The following is a 21,616-nucleotide window of genomic DNA, read 5'->3' on the forward strand; positions in this document are numbered from 1 at the left end:
CACGGTATCAAATAAATGAAGAAATTTATGAGCTGGGTGTCTGGTCTGTTTCAGATAAATTTGGAATAAGAAAGCCAGACTGATTAAAAAATACCTTAGAATACGTCCTTTGTACACAACGAGCACAGCCACACGCGAACCTCAGTGAAAGACTAAAATAATTGTGTTCCTCAAATAAAAGAGAGGCAAAGAAGATACAGAACAATGTAATCAGTGTGCACTGTCTGCTCTCAGAGAGGAACTCGTATCTAATTACCTCACCCTTGACCTTGGAGCCTGGCAACGTTACTTTTTTCTCTCTTTTTTTTTTTCTTTCGGAGAACATCATTTTAAATGCTTTTACCATTCCACAAAAATGACACTTACGACTGTACTTTTTATCGTATTTGTAGTAAATGTCAGGGTTTCGGGGCTGTTTGTTATTGATTTTCTTCAAATCTACAGAAGGGCAGAGGTAATAACGGGTCAGTGATTTGATTCATTGATAACGGCAAGAAGATGTGAGATGTGAGAAGATTTTTGCTTTACTGGAGTGTGCTACAGGACAACTAAAAAGTTTGAGGAGTGAATTCAGTAAAAACCAATAGTGACAAATCCAACTGAATTAGACGTGCTGAATAATGTTGCTAACAATATATTTAAATTGAATGCACAAAAAAAAAAAAAAATTTATATATTGTTGTTATTGAATGTTTAATTGCGCTTGCTCGTGTTTAGATTTAGACTACACTGGCTGTCACCTAATGCTCACTTAGTTAATCTTTCAAACATTTATTAGTTTAGTAACACCCTTTTAGTCTTTATCAATCTTTAAAATAAATGTCTATTCTTAATATTGCACACCATAATGTGACGGCTAAATTCAATTTTAGCATTTAAACAACTGTTTTCAGCATTTTAATTTAGTTAGATAAAACAAAAAGTTGATTTATTTTAAAAGTCCATAAATAATTATCAGCTTACATATTATTAAAATTATTATTATTTTACCCTCACTGTAATGCAAGTGTATTTATTAATGCACAAATGTAACTGAATGTCGATCAATGCACATTGTGCCTAGATAGATAGATGGATAGGGCATTAAATAATAATAATAATAAAATTTGAAAATCACTGGGTGTTATTTGAAAATTATTTGATAAATAGGGAATATGAATAGGGCAGAAAGGGTCAGTCAAGAACCCCAAGTGTGGCCATCTTTAACTTGTTTGTGATGGATTACATCGTTTCCTAAGATGTATGTGCTTGTCGCATGTGATCTCTGAACTCTGACCTCTAAAATGAGAATTATAGTCGAAAGTCCATGGTTACTCTGGTCCACTTGTCAAATATTTCATATGTGAGGGTGGAAAGGTGAAAGGGTAGACCTATGGCCAGCACGCTCTCAACATGCTGTACATGACGATTAGTCATGGGCCATTTCATAGCTTGAAAGCAAAGTGAAGACGGAAGTGGGCAGAGGGACACTGAGATGGGACAGGGACATGACTCATAGGACAGCTGAGGGAAACTGAACATAGGAGCTTCTTTGTTATTACCAAAGGCAATTAGGAATAATGTCTGGTTTCTGAGCAGTCTTCAGTGCCATGTGCCCCGAGTTCTTTTAAGGGGCCTTGAATACAGAAAGACAAGCATCAGCTTTGTGACCAGATGAGGTCTGTCTGTGTAATTTGCAATCAAGCAGAAAAAATTACCCAACATCAGAAGGGAAATAATGCCAGGAGGATGACAATTCAGAGGGAGCATTCATGCCTTCTGCAGGGTCAGCAGGATTTGAGACATTCATTTTTTTTTTTATAAAGGTTTTGTGTCGGCTAATTATTTCAAAAGTTCAAATAAAAAAGCCTTGAAACAAGCCACAAGAAAACAAGGTGGAACAAAAGAGTCACGGAACCAAACCAAAGAAATCTAAGCTAAATGATTATCTGTATTTATTGCATTTGACCACAAGCATGTTTTACTTTTTCTGAAAAAAAAGTTACCATGATAATCTACAAACACAAGCAGAATTTTTGAAGCCTCTTGAAGTTGCAGCAAAAGGCAAGAAACAAACTAGGCCCTCACCTACTGTACATGCAAAGTCTCCTCATCCCCACCATTAAGCCTATGGCAACTATATATATATATATATATACATACACATAAGCAATGCTCACTATTATTAATATTACTTAAATGCAAATTTTTTGCACAATGCTTACATATGCTCAAATAAAAAGGAAAATAAAATTAGCCCCAGAGAAGCGCACCCCAGTGTTGGTAAACTCCTCTTCCTCCTTGCAGGTCTCTGTGTTACAGGCGTCATAAGAATGAATGATTTATCCGTAACCATCGCTCATTCTCTCTCTCACCTCCTGTATTACCAACAGGCCGCACTCTCATTAATATCTCTTAATGTTAGTGCCAGACACCTTGATTTACGCTGGGCATTTCCTGCCAACTAAAAGCAATAAAGGCACGAGGCATCTCTCACAGCACTCATCCACTGACGCACCCAGAGATATACGGCCGCACCGGATACACACTCCACCACTCCCCCACCATTGACTTATACCACTGATATTGACAGATTCATCCATACGGAAATGGCACGCCTCAAGCGCTCATCAGAGGATGGGATCAGGTGAAAAATGGGGCGAAGGGAGGAGTCCGGAGCATTAGGAGGAAGAAAATGGATCGTCGGACGATTTTATATTTCTTTTAACACTCGCCGTGCTGTCACCACTTCGACACTGATTGCAGCCGATCGCAAATTCAAATGTTATCAGAAGTTCAGCCAGCGTTGTCCAGAGACTAATGAGTAGGCTCGGTATTGAATGGTTTCCAGAAGACAGTGAGGAACGCTTTGACATGGAAAATGCAAAAACAAGCCAGGCTTATCCATCACTGGCTTTGATACATGGCGTGATGTTACGGCTGTCTCCCGTCAGCAGGCTGAAAAAAAAAAACGCACAGACACACGCAGATCCGCAAAGAGTTATCCATACGTCTCCCCTGAGCGTCTTTATGGGCATTAGTCAGCCGTGACAGCTCATTCCGTCTATGTCAGCCTGTACCGTGCACCTACCTGAGCAGACTGACTGACTAGCCAGGTCTAGTGACTGTCACCGTGAGGCGTCTATGAAACAGCACAACCTTCAGGAATCGAGGATACTCATCGCACGTCACGTATCAACCCTAATTTGGGAGACAATGTACAAAATCAGGGCTTTAAAATTTGGTTGGAAGAACCACAATTTAGGCTGTCGATTTATTATTTAAAGTGTGTTAATTACTTTTTTATTAGTATTACTAGTTAATTACTACTTTATTACTTAAGGTGTTGCGCTTTATTTTTATAGGTTGATATTTGGAATGATTTAATGACAAATTTGGGGCCTAATACTCATAGGTGGCAAAAAATCCTTTGATAAAAACACTTTAAAAGTTAGATTCATTAATAACAACAAACGTTTTTTTTGCCAAGAAGTTTAAGCCACCCGTATGCAGTTTAAGGTTGTACATTAATATAGCCCCTCTAATCAAATGATATAACATGCTACTTAATGTTAATGTAAATGACAACTACTAAAATATTTTAGTTGACTCAACAAAACATTTTTAGGTAGCGGGGTAACAAGTTATTTCAAGCTGAAACAACTATTGTTTTTTTACAGTGTACCTTTTTGATCCCACTTTATATTAAAGTGTCCTTGATACCTGTGTACTTACATAGTAACTAGTTGTGTACGTATAATTGGTACATATTGGTATAAGTATATACAAATATGAATATGCATAAATGTCTAACAGGAGATCGGTGACAACGCTTTGTTCACTTGTAGTCTAACATACATTTTGTAACAACATGTATAAGAGTAATTGGGTAGGCTTAGGGATATGTAAAGTAGGATGAGTTGGATCAGAAATCGGTGGAGTTGGTGTACCACTCTGAACCAGTGCACTGACATGGAGATTTCCCAAGAACTGTCCACTTAATATAAAAATGTAACATTCTGGACATAACCACAATTTACATGTAAAGCCTAACTTACAGGCTGCTGCTGTGCAACATCAGTGTAATTACATATTGTTTTCTTCATATAAAGTTTAACAATTTCTCATTTGTAGATACTATGCATGTACCAGTGTGGACACATACTATAAACACATCTAGTTAATATGTAAGTACACAGGTATTAGGGACACAGATCTGTAACATCACCAATAAAAATACAAGATCGCAACTATACAACACAAAAGTACTGTGTGACTGCGCATTAGCTGCTCTCTCTATGATTGTTATGTTGCTTGGCAATGGGCAAAAAAAAAAAAATACAGTTAGGCTAATGAACTACTTGATGGATGAATTGTATCAATTGAACATTGGCATTTTTATCATATTGCTGTTGTTGCCATTTTATGAAAGCAAAGGCACTCAAAGCTGTGGGTTTTAGGCAGTCCACTTCACATCGCTGCGTAGCACCCCTTGACTGTGGTAAAATAACGGGCCACTAAAACCATATTACAGAACAGAGATATTTGCTTTGCATGTCAGGCATAACAGGCTCAGATCAGATCAGCCTCCCAAATGTTTTAACAGGCAGAGGTCTTCTTGCCTCAGCGGTTCTGAGACTAATAAGGGTTGCTCTGGAATGAAATGAAAATACTTTCAAATACATGGCGTTTTTTTGATGGGCAAGGATAATATTGTAACTACACATTTATTTTACTGATTAAACAGCTAACTTGTTTTACACCTACAGTAACTCTATTATAAATGTATGCATTTGTATATTTTTTGGTGTATCTTCTGCAACCAACGTGCATTTTAACATTAAGGTATTTGCTAAGAGCAATGAGAACTACCAAATGATTGATTTTCATCATATTCACAGGCGCTGGAATGATCCGTGAACTTCTGAATATTCAAGTGTTTTATTTTTCCATTCATCTTTAAAATACAATGAAGATTAATGATATGCACTGAGGGATGAATGAATCAGTTTTTTTCTCAGGTACAGTGAGATGATTCCTGTGTAATCGGTCTGTAGAAATCCTGCGTGACAATCTCTTACTTCAAGATAAAAAATAGCTCTGAAACTAAATTCCTATCACGACCTAAAAAGTAAGTTCAAAAATGCCCAGAATAATCTAGATGAGCAGCTTCAGTTTACATTTAACTTTAAAAACAGATACCAACATGAACCGAGTTAGTTACATGAGTGACCCAAGAATCAAATCACAGAGGTATTACACAGGAATCAATTAGTTACAAAAGCAATTCGACATTTCTTTTTTTTTTTCACAAACATTGTAAAAGACATGATTATTTCTCATCACCGTCATGTACAGAGGGTGGCCCTAAAATACCTATTGACCTTTTAATATCCTTTATTAAAACCAGCAAAAAATACAAACAAAAACATTGAAGTAGCTACATGAAGAGAAAAAGAGCGATTCACATTAGATTCACATGTTCAAGTCCATCTAAAGCAAACGAGTGATGATTAGGATGCTGTACACTTTTTGCTGTTGCCACAGAGAGGAAAATAATTCACCCGGTTGTCCCGTTTCACCCGCGGAGGGCTCAGGCTCGGTCTTGCCGATGTGTTAGAGCAAGGCTGAGGACTTCAGAAGATCCAGTTGTATGGTGAATCCTGGTTAACCTGTTCTGAGAGGACTCGGTCCACATTCCTCTGTTGACATTCACAATATGTGAAACTTAAGAATACAAAAAGTTCCTTATAAAGAGATGAAGCGTTACTGCAATTTCAAATTCAGTCACTGCTCGTTTAAATCTGTACTGCTGAAAAACGACAATAAAAATAAAGAAGATCAACGGCTTTCCTAGAGTTTCCTTGCTTTCCTTAACAATCCTATACACCCGTTGAGATGTGGCTTCTGGCGTAAATCGTCCAGGTTTGTCAGTTCGGCGAGGCACGATTTCATCCCTCAACTAGAGTCCGACTTATCTCTGCGATTTACGACTGACACTCGATTTCACCCTCACCAGCTGGCTCCTCTATATTACGGTGCAGCAAACGGTGTGCAATATTTCAAGACATGAAGACGTTCTTCGTGTGACACGTAACCCACAAACTGTTTAAAAGTTTCAAGCATAGTGTGAGTGGTTCATGCAAAATCTTCACAAGAAGAGCATAAGTATGAAATGTGTGAAACCTATCTAGCTAAAAACGGATGTGATCCATTCCTAACACAAGTTTACCAAGCATGAAGCTACCAGCAGCAGAACGTCATTAGCTTACACGACAGACAGCTTCCACGCCATGGCAAACATTTCTATAGTCCATCTCTTAAATAAAATGTCGAAAGAGCTAAAAATTTAGCAAAAACATAAGTCTAGTTGGCGAGCATACAAATAGGTGAGCAACCCGTACACAAAATCGGCGATCGTCCCGAGACTACCAGAACGCTACTTCTGGTTTAGCAAGACACTCTGGTCCAAAATGTACAAACCATGCTAGAGGCACATCTGTGCTTGGTGTAAAGCTGATGGGAGAGACCCTCAATGTTGAGAAGGCCTTGAGAAGACAGAAAATGAGGGCTCAACAGTTTTGGATGAATCAAGAAGAAGCCATGGTTTAGTTGGTAGAGTCGAACTGGTAACGTTTGAGCTTGAGCAGGTGGAGATGGCAAGGTTGTTTGAAATGGACGAGATCTTTTTATGACGTGGAGAGATAAAGTGAATGTTGGAGTGGAAATAGAGGGCACTCTGTCGCCTAAATAATCCCCTCACATGGGGCCACTCTAGGCCACCGTCTGCCGGAAGCAGCACAAGAGAGGAGGTCACTCTGGTAAAGGACAGCCCACCCAAGGCCGCAGACGATTCAAACACAGGTGCCCTGGTGAGCGGGAGGCAGAGCTTTGCGGTTCTTCAAGCCTTGACTTTTCTCTTTGAAGTCCATGGGCTTCTGCTGGGACGTGTCGATAAGAGCGCTGGCGATGGCTATACCTGCAGACAACACACAACAAAGAAAGCCGAGGGTCAGAGAGAAGCAGTGCAGACTCGCAGAGAGCATTCAAAAGCGAAACTGCTTCATTTACATGTCAAAGCGAAGTTATTTATAAAAAAAAGAAAAAAAGAAAAAAAAAAAAAAAAAAAGAAGGGACAATGGTAACTTAAAGCTATCTCTTTCAAAAGAACAACTATCAGCTCGTTCATTTTAAAAGAGGGATTCCTGACTGTTCGTGAATAAAGAAGTGGCCTTGGAAGACTCTTGTTCATCACCAAGGTCACTGGTTTCAGAGAGCATCGCTTTCTCCTATTCTGTAGCCAGTTTTCTCTAAATCTAGGATGGGGGTATGAAGTGAGCTCAACTCCTAGCGCCCTGTGTTACGCGCCAGGATTCTGTCACGGACTGCTGTGGTCAAAACCATGGCCGCAACCCCAAAGCCATTTTTCAAAGCAGCATCTCACAAATCATCCTACAAACACAACGGCCACTTCTGTGCTAGTCTGGCACTGCTCCCTCCCCGCTATTGAAGCAATACAATTATCGGAGGGGAACAATTCATTACTTCAGACAGGCCAGGGCAAAAGGAATTGAATTCAGCACATCAGTGTGAAGCCGGAGCTTCGAGCATTCAGGCAAAGAGGATTTACATCCACGTACAACCTGAGCCTCAGACAGTTACACACTGCCCTACATCGATTTATTACCCATCACACCTGGGCTGCAGGGAGGAATCTGAAAACTACACGTCTGTCAACAGAACGGTCCTCGGGATTGAAGCGTGTGGTGTACGCCTACTGCTGGAGTGCTTTTAGAGCTGTTTTTGCATGAACTTAAACTACTCACCATTCAGGTCAAAAAGGATTGGACGTGTGCCAGTAATGATGGGTCAAGCAGTGTATAACAAAAAAAAAATGCTGCTAGATTTTTATTTATTTTTTAAATAGGTCAGATTGTGAGGACTGTGGAATAAAAGAGGTAATTTTAAGAACTCATAAATGTCTTATACAGTAAAAAGATAACATTTAAAACTACTGAGCTGCTAAATGTAAACATAAATTAACACCCATATATACTTATTTTTATTTTATTTTATTTCAAACATGGGGTCATTTTGGATATATATGATGTAAAGAATGTGGACATATGTGTTTGTAGCATTTTATGTAAAATGGAATCATTTTGGCAATGCAATGTAAAATATGAGAAGATATGTGCATAAAACAAGCAAATATCTCCACATTTTTTTTAAAGAAATTATCACCTAGATATTCTTGTTTTATTCAGTTTTATTCTATTTTATTTAAAATATGGAATTACTTTGGATATATGCTGTTAAGAATGCAGAAATATGTGCCTGTAGTCCTACAAATCCTAAAGAGAAGGAAAGAAGTTCACTTATATGATCACAGATGCATATAATGAATAAACATTTTTGTTAGCCAAGCACGGAACGAGAGAGACCTTCGGCACTACGGAAATCTTGCTGGTCCTGTGAATATAATCAATAGAGTTAGAAGCGATCAGCGACTGTCTGCTGGCTGAGTTCATTATCATATCCCAGCGCTAAGTCGAGTGGGAGGCTGTTTCAGGATCACACTCGCATCACACCAGGTGCAGCCAAGTGCAGACAGAGCAGGGTGACAGCTGACAAAAGTGGCCTGCTCTGCTCCAAGCTCCTGCATCAGTCAAATACAGATCGGTCTGCTTTGTGAAGGTGATGCACCGCTTTATCCTAGCAGACAAACACCTACACATCCATCCTGCTGTGAAACTTCCAAAAAGACGAACAAAAACAAAGATCTTTGACGACAAAGCGACATCTGTGCACAAAGCTCCTGTGCTTCTCTCCAAAAATATTCTTTGTTGATTCAGAAGAGTCTCAGCATTTTTCCCCTTCAGCCTCCTTCTCCTTTTATTCCTCACTCTACATCCGATGTACCTCTCTCCAAAAATGCTCATGACGAACTTCAACAGCTCAGCAAGCAGCCACTCTAAAGTTTTTACTGCCATGAAATTACAAAGCTCTGTCTCGAAAGATCCAACCTCCTTTAGATATCACCAAAATACTCTTTTTGTGCATATCAGTAGTTGTTTTTGTTATGTGCTGTTATTTGTTGCCTCTATTTCGTGCTCGACAAACAAACGAGACGCATTTAGAGAAGCTTTACCAAAACAAAAGTTGTTGTTTTATTTCTCCAGATCAGTCAAGCTCCTGGGGAAGATGTCAAGCTTAAAGGGACATGGTCCCATAAAGCAGCATGTTGACTGACAGGCGTGCAGAGAAGAAGGGGAGGTAAAAGGTTTTTTTCTTAGCCCAGTCTTATCACTCTGTAGCTCTTAAAGCCAGACAGAGGTCTATGAGACAGACCTCGAGCTGACATGGCTTTTAAAGCACTGCCGTCTAAATATATGCGTGTGTGATATGTCAGTTCAAGCTCTCTGAAAGGGTGCTGTCAGTTGAAGGTGAAAGTCAAAGATGGGGAAAAAAAAAAAGACAGAAACTGGACACCATCATTATCGAATTGATTATTTTTTGTTTGTATGTTTGTAGAGGCTGTTTGGTGCTCAAAGGAACAAGACTATCGCTTGTCTCAAAGTCGAGGACATTGAGAGATACAATGTCTCCTCAGATTTTCTTGGTCCAATAAGCTGTAAAAGACTAGATCTTTTTTTATTCGGGCTGTAGACAGGAGACATTCAGACTAGGGTGAGCCATAGTGGTGTAAGAGGATATGACCTGCAGTCACAGACAAACTTACATCAGACCACCAGGGGAACGCTGGAGAACTTCTCTGACTTCCTGCATGAAATTAATTCCCACATGGGGAATGAAGCAGACTGCAATATAATAAGTGAGCAGCGGGCATGTTAATTCGGTGTAAAACATAAACTGAGAAGCTGCCTGTACCTTTTTAGATTTTTAAATTTCAGTTAAATTTTATGCTAGGTATAAATATACCAAACCCACCTGGAGGTAAACCACAAAAGACATTATATATTAACTATATTGGTATTGGTCAATATTTGATTTATTTGTGCATTATCATTTCCTTTTTACATTTAGATTACCTTTGGTGTAACGCTCAAAATTTAATCTACAAAAGCATTAATCATTTAATTCATTCATTTGTCCTTTTATAAAATTCATTTTAAAATATTCTGTAATACTCTTAATAGTTAACTAATAATCTAGCAATTAACTTAATTAATGATTTCAAGCCACTAATAAATGCAATCTTTTACAAGATTGTTTTTCATGCTGTACATTATAATGCTGTGATGCCTACATTTATTTGTAGCATTCACCTGCAGCTGAAAGAGTACATTTATCTTATCATTTATCTTATCTCATATATATATACACACACACACACACACACACACACACACACACACACACACACACACACACACACACACACAGAGTAATGCTGCTATATTCAGGAATTTCAGAACAATGAGCCACTTCACACCAAGGTCGATAACCATAAAGATAAGGATACAGTCCTAAAAATTGTTCACAATATTAAAGAATTGCGAAATCCACACCACAGCTATAACAATAGCGGCACAGAGAAACAAAATCGATGGAAACACTTTCAGAAAGATTTTATGATAAATGTTACAAACATTGATGCCCAATCAGGATCCGTCCTTCTAAAATGTGCTTGAGAATTTAAAGCGACAGAGTCATATACAATTAGAATAAACAGACAATATCGTTCGCTGGTGTGAATGCTAATATCTTTACCTTTATAGTTATCGTTCTTAGTATGAACGTTTATTTTAACTGACACAACTTCTGGTAACAAAAACAGATTATTACAATATCAAAATATTATTAATTTGTGTCTGCATAATATTTTCCTATAATCTGTACTATGGAACAGTTATGTTTCAGATGGTAAAGCAAACCCGTTACCTCGTTGTTGCTAGCTCCGTTCCCACAGTTTGAGCTTCAGACAAGATACTTCACATGTAAAGTGGGCAAACATCTTTCTAAATTACTGACCTGACTGGCCAGGTGGAGGAACACCAGATGCCCCTCTTGGGAGGCACATTAACACTGTGAGCACCGCTGCTTTACCCCCTGAACAGGGTTCCACGGCAACTGGCTTGGGCGGTCCCTGTGGAGAGATCAGAGGAGAGGAAATGTGTCATCTATAACAAGCCTCCTCCCGAACACATCACCATCAGTCACAAATGTCACAGTACTCAGTGTGAGCTGACATTGTAGGATGTCTCTCGCACTTCGACAGAAAAGGAAATTTCACATCGTGATAATCTCAGTAACAAATCATCTCCCTAAAACTCAAAGACTCTAGCCACTTTCAAAGTTCACATCATGCACGCACAGGCGGAGAAAATCGGTGACATTTGAGGTTGTTGACTACCAACTCGGGTCGTGTTGTAGCACCAGCTTTCAGACCTATAAATGCTGCCCTGGATAGAAGTATGCATGAGCGGGTCTCTGATGCAACACAGTGGAATGAGGAGGAAGGAAGCCACAGGCATTTGTGATCTTAAAATGTCATCTTTTATCTCACATTACAGATCATTCAGAGCTGGTTCACTAACATACAAATGAATGCTTTTCTGAAAGGATTTGTCGATCGTTTTACGCGCTTTAATCACAAAGGGAGTCAGAAATGTCCCTGCCAATGAATAAAAGTATTGTCTTTTAAGATTCCCTCAGTTCATTAATACGCTCTCATTTCTGGCCCTCCTCACACACACTGACTCAGCTATAGAGTGGCTTTATTCACCGTTTAAAGAGAGTGCCTCTTCAAGAGCTCTTCCAAGAGCGTGCTGCAAGATCACAGACTTTGGCAGCCAATGGCTCTCCACAAATTGAAGCTTTAATATCTTACCTCAGTTGCCAAAGTGCGTAAAAAAAATGAAAGACACAAAAAAGAGAACAGAAGCCAACAATTTTTTTCTGCCAAGAATGGTCCTCATCGAGCCTATAAAACGAATTAAGAGCCAGCCGACAAATCAAAGTTACTCTAAGGTACATTTCTCTAAAGCAGAAATGTTTAATACAAATCTGGCCCTTTCCCACCTCAATATAATTATGGCAATTATTGAAGCACGCAGCAGACATTTAAATGAGCTCTCTGTGGCTTTGGACTGATATGCAGATCATTAAATTTTTTTATATTGCGTCATATCACACAACCAAACAGACCAACTCTGCCTATATCCATTTTTAAGATTAAATTAAAAATATATTTTAAAAAGGTTTTGGTAACACTTTATATGAAGTGTGTATTTATAATACACTATAAAGGTATTCTTAAAGCACTATAGTGAATGCATATTGCTTTATAAAAAAAACTTATAATGTTATAACATCACAATCATTAAACATAACCATTACACATTTTTCTGATCTTATGGCAGTTATTACTGACTATTATGACAGTTGTTATTGTTATTATTATTACTACTTATAAGTGGTATTTGTCTGCTTTAAGTAAAGTAAAAAGTAAAATGGCGAGATTTAATATATTTTGACTATATAATCCATTGCAATGAATTATGTTCATTGTGCTATAAAATGATCATACTCTTAGAAGTTATAACCACAAATAAGTAAATATAAGTATAACACATTAAAGCTGTTCCTATGAATATTCATAAGTGTTACCAAAGTTTTTATTAAATACATAGTTTCTAATGAAAATGTCAGTTGTGCTCACCATATAAACAAAAAAAAATATATAAATATTATTATTATAAATAGAATTTCTTTACATTTTTAAGTGCATATACAGATTTTTATATGTTCATCAAGGCTGTATTTGTTTGAAAAACAAAAAAAAAAAAAAATTATATTGTGAAATATTATTGCAATTTTTAAATATTTTATATATTTTAATATTTTTAATATTATTTTTCTGGAAGTGTCACATGTCCCAAAAGCAGCACAACAGTTTCCAACACTGATAATAAATCATTAGAATTAGAATTAAAATTAAATAAGAATGATTTTTGAAGGCTCGTGTAACACCGATTAATTTGAGTTATGCTGCTGAAAATTCAGCAATGCTTCACATGAATAAATTATGTTTTAAAGGATATTAAAATATAAAACTGTTACTTCAAATTGCAATAATATTTCAACAACAACAAATATATATATATATATATATATATATATATATATATATATGCTTATTTATTTGTTTGTTTACTTTTTTTATTAAATAGATACAGCCTTGATGAAAACATAAGAAATCTTACTGATCCTAAACTTTAAACGGCAGACAACAAAGGAGGTAACAAATGCATAAATATATATGCCAATACATAACCTTTCTAGCCAGATTTTTTTTTCTCGCCTATATAATCACAGCGAATGTGTTCAGTTCTAAAATGAAAAAATGGCGAGGAATCGTAAGAGAACTCATGGAACGTGATGGCACAGGCGTGGAGGGGCTTGTGAAAGGTCAAATTAAGCTTGTGCTGACAGTGATGTCCATCAAGGCCGGCGGACAGAGGCTGTTATCAGAGCAATATCTGTCTCTTTGAGAGGAAAAGAGGCCACTTGTGCTGCACTTAAAAAGTTCAAAGCCATTGTTTCTGAGTGACAGGGGGTGGCAGGGGGCGTCTAGCTTCCCTTCTAGCTCTCTCATTCCTCCGTGTGCAGAATATCATTGTTTTTCCTTTTGATTTTCTCTCTCTCCTTCACACCGCATACTATTTCTTTATCAAAATCAGTTTGTAGTCTGTAGAGATATATCCTTCTCTTGCTAATTAGATCTTAAGGACAAGGTTAAGATTACACCACAGACTAAAACATAACCATAACGATAAATGTCAATACAAATGTTTGCTCCACAAGACAGACTACAGGGGTTCGGCACCCCATTTATCATAAGTGATAGACAAAACAAACCGCAGCATCCTCAAGACTCTTCACTCTGCCCGTTATACAAAAATGCATCCCCTTGCTTTTGAATGATACAGCAAACCTCATTATTTCTAGCAAAACACACCAATTAAGTGATTCATGCTAAATATCACACTTAATTACATATCTCCATTTTCAACCCTACACTTACATATCCATTTCTGGCCGGTGCTATTGTCTGAGCTTGGTAGTTATGCATAATGTTCAGGTCCATTTCAATTTCACACCCAAACATGCATTACAATAGACTCTTGCTCAAAGTGTCCAAACCACTTCCTAACACTTCTAAGTACTTTTAACATAAATGAAAAGAAAACATGTTCAAAGCTTGTTCAAGAGAGTGCATGTTCAAAAACATTAAATATTGCAAAATAAAATTATTTAATAATAAAACAGAAAATTGTGAAATAAATACAGTAATGAATTCCATCTTTTATTACTCCTTTACACAACAAAGGGAAGGATCCTATTTAAAGAATTTCTAAAAAAAACATCCATCATCTAATATCAAAATGACCCTAAAAGGTTCTCATTAGTCTGTTATGAGTTAGTGGGGACCATGTATTTAACGTATAAACCGTATAAACAACCTAACAAGATCCCAACAACTCCAAACGATCAGACAAATCCATTTTCATGCACTTACTCTCGTCCCTTATGTTTTCGGATTCAGTGATATTCGTCTCATTCACATTAGCCTTGCACCATACAGATTACAGTAATCCAATTTCAGGCCATTTAGAAAGCATTGCTATGATGCAGTTAATGAATAACAATACCGTTAAGTCCTGCTAGCAAGCTGAGCTGAGGTTTGTTTGAAAAACGAGATTACAGCAGATTACATTACTGCAAACGTTCTGCAAAAATGCACAGGAGAAGGTAATTTAACGTCCACCGTTTGCATTATATAAGACAGAAATGTTCAAATTCATAGCTCAATTTATGGCTATATACTCAATACTATAGACCATGCAAGTCTATGGTATTACAAATGTATACAAAAAAATCTGAGGTTAGTAAAAATTTTTAAGAAATTGCTTAGAGACATATTCAACATAGACACGTTAAACTGATCAAAAGTTACAGAAAAGGCATTCATAGCATTGATATATAATGCTGGTTATTAAAGTAGCTGAAAATTTTTATCCTGAATATAATTTAGCATGGTTTTCGAAAAAATATTAAGTTGCCATAAATGTCACAACTGTTGTCATTGATAATATATACTGAGCAGCAACTCAGCATATTAGAAAGATTTCTGAAAGATCATGTGACACTGAAGACTGGAGTAATGGATGCTGAAAATTCAGCCTTGCATCACAGAAAACTGTTTGTTTATTTGATATTTCACAATTTTACCGTATTTATGAATTTGTGCCATACGAGGAAAACAAAACTAAACTTACCATGCTCAAACTTTTGAACAGTAATTTATACTCTGGGAAGTCATAAATAGTTATGGTGTGTTTCACACAGGCAAGCATCGCATTTTCTTCAGCAAAACCAAAAATCTTTCAGCTTTCGCCCAAGATCATGCACATCAATAGACCTGCTCATGAATAAACCTCAAACCTAAAAAGTAAACTCTAAAACTTAATTTTACAAAAACACACAGCTTTGAACATGAAAAAGAGGGACAAATCCAGAAAACTGAACATTCTTGAAAGACGTGCAGGTTTTGCCTCGGGAGAAAACAAGAAAGGCTATAAAAAAAAAGAAAGACATGAACTAGCCAAAAAACAGATGTCTCTCGCACAGCCCTGCTAATTTACAACTAATTGAGGTCCAACTCCTTCCCACTCTCCTGCATTGACTAACCTGATGAAAACAGCTCAGCGCCACTGAGCCACGTTCTAATTAGACTCTGAGACAAACAGGCTGATGAGATGCACTTTATGGACCAAGTCGACTTGTCTCGCCAATGTGTCTGACACTTTCTTTTTTTAACGGATTTATACTGTAAATATTTAATTCACTGGTTTTCCATCTCTCTAAGTGGCCAGCTGGTAAATATCTAATATTTTTATGACCACATTCTATCCCTTATTTCATTTTTTTGGTGCCTTTATTCCAGCAAACTCCAATTTCCTCTGTTCTGTTCATCTCTTTGCACATTTAAAAATATGTATCGCAATATCTGCTGCCGAAGATGCAGCTGATAAGCTGTTGCTGCTGTGAGTATTAAGCAGCAAAGAATGACAATGGAAATGCAAACAAAGCCATAAAGCAACGGGACAATCCTCCTCATCTATACGTTCCTCTAGCTTTTAACAGCCTTCGGAGCATCTCATTTGCATGGCTAATAGCAGCATTTGCAGTGACAGGAAGCATACAGCACTGGTCTGTAGATAAGAGCTCACTATTGAGCACTTTCAAACACAAGAACGGCTACGTACACAGTATAATTTAAATGGCCCTCTCTTTGTTGCCTGGTGACAGCCTCCATCCATCACACTCTGAAACTGTTAACGGGCCCATATGTTGTGCGCTGGCCACGGTGGCAGAGCAGCATCTGTGTCATCTGCACCATTTTAAATGGGACGGCCTCACATTGGCTTCATAATGCACTTCTGCTGACCTCGATGCACAACAATTTTTTCTTCACTCCAGTCAAGCCAAACACAAACCAGACCAGTCCGGCCTAAAGCACAGCCAGAGTCACCTAAACCTGACCTGAGGCAGATGCAAATGGACTGTGGACTAGTGTTATTTTATCCCCTTCATGTACAGAACTTCTGTGTGTGTGTGTGTGTGTGTGTGTGTGTGTGTGTGATATATATTAATAAACTCTGTTTGTTAAGGTATAACAAGATATAGGATATATAGGAATAAAGAAAAACACATTAAAAATCAACAGAGAGGAAAACGGCACAATCTGTCCGAAACATAAGACAAGCTTAAGCACTTAAAAACAAATTCATAAGCATACACTTTAAAGCAGCTTGCCCTTCATGTCAGATGCGCATATTGTTTAATGCATTCGGATTTTCTTCTACAGCACATAAATTATATTTACGGTTGCATCCTTATCTGTAAATGTTAGAAAGTCATGCATTTTCATTTTGCCAAAAAGGCTCATCGTGACATTAAGAAAGTCCCCGTTAAACTTCCCAGACTTCACTGAGTACAAAAATTTACACTAAAAATGTTACTTTAATTTTGTTAAGTTTTATATATATATATATATATATATATATATATATATATATATATATATATATATATATATATATGTACGTTTATTTATTTACAGTACATACAGAACCGTCGATTTTATGAAATATTACACCCAATATGTCCCAATACTATTATCTTTTTGTCTACCATCATTTGTTTCTCTTGGCAAAAAAAACAACTCTGAAACTTTAAAGGAATAAAAAAAAGTATATTAATATTTACTGAAAATGAAGAATATTTGAATATTTTTGTTTTTGTCTGCACAATAAAAGTAAATGGCATCCAGACCAACACTGGTCCCTACAGGTTTCAAAACATTTTAGGCCTCATTATAAAGTGTGCGTACACTAAGATTTGATCTTAAAGTGTGTGCACACTTAAATCCACGCCAGCGTTCATATTTATAAAAACTAGCCGTGTCAGTGTCTGAGCAGACGTACGTATTTTCTTGTCAAAGTACTGCCGGATTTTGAAAATGTAAGGTGTTCTTGCAGCTTGCTTTTTTTAATTTATAATGACTGGTGATATTTTATAATGACATTAATGACATTTATTAGAAGTCTTTTATAAAGCAAAGAGCTGAAATCAATCATGTGTACGCAAGTTCACGAACATTTGCAATTTATAGATTTCACATCTGAAAGAAAGGCGCACGCACGTTTTCTGCTTGTACGTTTAATCTATGGATCAAAAGTATGTATATTTAAGAAAAGATTATAAGTTTCTGCATGACATTTTAGAAACGAGGCCCTTCGTGTTCATACAGGTTTGAAATTACAAGAGGGTGAGTCAACAATTAAATGGATTTTCGCAGTATTGAGCTGTGGCGCTGAAGTTAGATTCAAAATCATGTCCTCCTTTCTTTCTACTAATACATTTCTGTCATACTTATCTTTTGATATTAATAACACTGCGACAGGCCTATAAACATCACAGCTACTGCACAGTAATGGGTCAAACAAGCCTTGGTTAAATCTGCTATTAGCATCTGTCTTGGGTGAGCTAATCTGTGATAACTACAGACAGAAGCTGAGCTACAAGTACATATTACTACGCTGAACCGTCTGGATTGTCCTCTTTTTTATTAGCAGGTTATGCTAAACAATTCAACAGCACCAGATGCTGTCTCATTAACCTTTATAGAACAGAATTGCTCTCATTTCCCTCCTTTCACCTTCAGCTGCTGCCAGATCCCAGCCTAGTGGGGCCAACATCTGGATCTGCCTCAACAGACTCCAAGAAGTGTCAATGTTGATCACCAAGCACATGATGAAGGCTGGGGAAGAGCAACACGAGGGGACACATATGCTGTAAGACTAAACCTAAATATATGCTTAAGGATTTTATACTACGATGTACAAAATTAAACAAACATATTAGAGAAGCACGTAGAAGAAGGACAAAATGGCAGAGAAGTTAGATCCATTACTGAGCATTTGTTTTTGGGTTTGATGGTGTTTCATTAAAATAGTCCCTGGCTAATTTTGAATACAAACTTGAAATGCTATTGCAATCAAAGCTTTGAGGGAATGAGTTGAAATAGAAAGGTGGCGGCTCATAATGGGCCTCCTGAGGTGAGCCTGTGCATTAGTGGCAAACACTTGTAAGATTGGTACTGGTCGAAATTAAACCTCTGAGATCGAGAAGCGAACAGCAGGAATCTGGTCTCAAATGGTGTCTCTGTTTCCACCACAAAGGTGACAGAACTTAAAAAGTGATGAAAAAGGTATCTCAGAAAAGGAATGACATGTTTTACACTCCTAAATGGCTTTTCTTGTTTAGTATTTTTGTCTCGTTTTTAGTCAAAATATCTCAGAAATCAAGACACTATTATTAAATATATAAATATATAATATATATATATATATATATATATATATATATATATATATATATATATATATATATATATATATAATAATAATAAGATATGCAGGTACTTTATCTGAAGCCAAAATGTTGATTATCAAAACAACTTGTGTTAGCAAACTTCAACTCTCAACAGCTGGCTTGTGGACGCAATTTTGCCAAACTTAAGTGGCTCTTCTCACAAGGCTGATGTCCCCATAAATGAGAGGCATGTGCTCGTAAGAGTGAATCTAAAGTTTGTTTAAAAAGATCCATGTTGAACAGCGTTCAGCTGGAGGATTGACGAGTATGTTGTTTTCTGCTCTCTTCATTTGTGGCGTGTCCTCCAACAGCCCATAATGCTCACTGAGCACCACTCCACTCTACACTAATGGATTCTGGAGAGGCACATCAAGTGCTGCTGGACGTGTGTTTTGAACGTCTCTGCTGAGCGGCAGGTACATCTGCTTTCACAGGTCTGCGTACGAGTCTGTTGTGTAACATCCATGAATCGCGATGCACTTAAATTAGAGCTGTCAAACTGCAAACGGTTTCTGCCTGCTATTGCTCATTATTAAGACTGGAAACCTCATTAAGCTGGTTGTAAAGGTTAGATACATTATATATAAACACAGTGTGATGAAAACATTCCAAGATTATATCTAAGACTATATATATTTTAAAAAAATTTACCTTAACTTTTATTACTTGCTTTCATTTTTAGTCTACATGGAAATAGATTATAAAAACTTCATTTCAAATGAGGAGGCATATATACACAAATGTGAGTTATTACACAGATATTTGTATATTGACAAACATTTAATTGATATTTGTAATGGTAGCCAAGTAAACCTAACTGGTTCAAAGTTTAGGTCAAACTAACCTCGATTCCGCCCTGAAGCAGTTCCGTCTGAGTGCCGCCCACATCCAGTGTCACCGCGACCGAGGCAAAAGGGCGACTGGCCATCTGCTGCCTTTCCCTCATCAGTTGCTGTGGCAAAAAGAGATTAAGGAAAGGGAGAGAAAAAGTATTATACATTAGTAAGTATCTATACTTAAACTTTATACTTTTAAACAACTCTAAGATGTCGGTTTTCTTTGTCAAAATCTCAGATTTAAGATTAAAAGTGGTGACTGACATCTTAAGTGACATGACTCACAGAAAGTTCAGTGACTGATATTTATCGAAAACAGAAAAACCAAAAAGCGCCCTGGATACACGCACACACTGTGAGGCGGTACGCAGGGATGCCGAGATAAAGAGGCAGGAAAAAGATTACGAAAAGAGAAGAGGTGAACGTGTAAAGAAAAAAAAAAGAATAGAGAGAGACTGAAAGAGAGAGAGGGAGAGAGGCCACTGACAGCACTTTGGCGGTTTTCCAGCACAGACTGAAACAGGTGGTTGAATAATTCATTTGTTCCATATAAAAAACTTTGGAGGACCTGGCTAATCAAATGTCTGCGAAGATTGGAAGGAAATTTCTGGTGCCACAACATGCATGACAAGCAATTATTTTGCCATTGATTGCGTGAGCATCAGTATTCCAGTGGTGGAGTTTAATTAATGATGCATTCCCTGTAATTTCTCCATTCGACTGACTGGCTGGTTGCCCTAAAAGCAGAATTCACAACCTTCATAAAAAATCCCATCCATAACCGACGGCAGACTGCTTTGCCTCTATGATAGACACAGTTTATCTATCATGTGCACATGGCGCACAATTTTCTTTGCTTGTGCATATAGGAGGAGATGACACGGGCCGGGTCAGAAGTACTTCTGAAGGTCACATCAATATATTTATCAATACCAACTTCTCATCTGTAATCAGACTACGTAGATGCCAGCGAATAAAAGAGAGTGAGCAATCATGAGCTTTTACAGGTGTGACATGGGAACAAAAGATCAATACAGTGCAATATAGAGCGTTCAATCATACAGGGCTGTTCCAGTTAGAGAAATCCACAAGGAACAATTAAAATACCTTTCCAGTGAAACCTTCAATAGGCATCTTAATAAGACCTCAAAGCTCTCCTTAAATGTCTCATTTCATTTCATTACCAACAAAAACATCAAACTGTAATGAACAACACTTCATAATGTAAGCCTCTGCCCTGGAGACAAACTTTGAAAGACGTTGTACTTAAAAAGAACACTTCTCTCACTTTGGAGAGATGGAGAAGTCACAGGTGATGCCTCTATTATCTCTGGATAATCAAGAGTTAAAACATGGAGTGGTCCTCACTGACGGCCGATCGATATCTAAATGCGGGCTGATTTGGGTACCAAGGACGAGGCTGATTGCTATTGGATTTGTGATGGAGAAAAGTGTGCTTAGTTAAACTCTAATTGTATCACATAACGAAAGACAACTGCTGAGCTACTGACACTATTTTCACATCAACTCTGTACCATGTTCACATTTTGTAGCATTGTAACAGTAAAATCTTCGCTCTGCTCAATTAGGTTCTTTCAGAAAGTTTGGGTTTCTGGAGATTAAAAACATATAAGACAAAATTAAGAATTCATAATTAGAGAAAGAAACCAAATTGCTATTAGTGACAAATGAAAAGAAAAAATATATTTGTTAAGCAAGGACGCAATAAAAAAAAATGCTGGTCTTTTCTGACCTTTCTATTCAAATAATCCAGAAAAAAACCATACAATTGAAAATAAGAATCAATTTATGATCAGCAAATCAACATATTAGAA

At 37.3% G+C, this 21,616-nt stretch overlaps 1 protein-coding gene across 1 annotated transcript in view; it reads right to left on the reverse strand.

The window, feature by feature from the left end:
* Positions 1 to 4,904: 4,904 nt before the first annotated feature.
* Positions 4,905 to 21,616, reverse strand: part of atrnl1b (attractin-like 1b) — an 83,276-nt gene continuing 66,564 nt past the window's right edge. The window contains exons 27-29 of the mRNA XM_043253691.1: positions 19,790 to 19,897; positions 10,975 to 11,089; positions 4,905 to 6,958 (exon numbers count right to left, since the gene is read on the reverse strand). Of these exons, the coding sequence (XP_043109626.1) occupies positions 6,834 to 6,958; positions 10,975 to 11,089; positions 19,790 to 19,897 (348 nt within the window). The 3' untranslated portion in view covers positions 4,905 to 6,833. The remainder of the gene's footprint in view (positions 6,959 to 10,974; positions 11,090 to 19,789; positions 19,898 to 21,616) is intronic.

The sequence above is a fragment of the Puntigrus tetrazona genome, chromosome 12 (assembly GCF_018831695.1).
Source record: "Puntigrus tetrazona isolate hp1 chromosome 12, ASM1883169v1, whole genome shotgun sequence".
In the NCBI taxonomy this organism is placed as follows: Eukaryota; Metazoa; Chordata; class Actinopteri; order Cypriniformes; family Cyprinidae; genus Puntigrus; species Puntigrus tetrazona.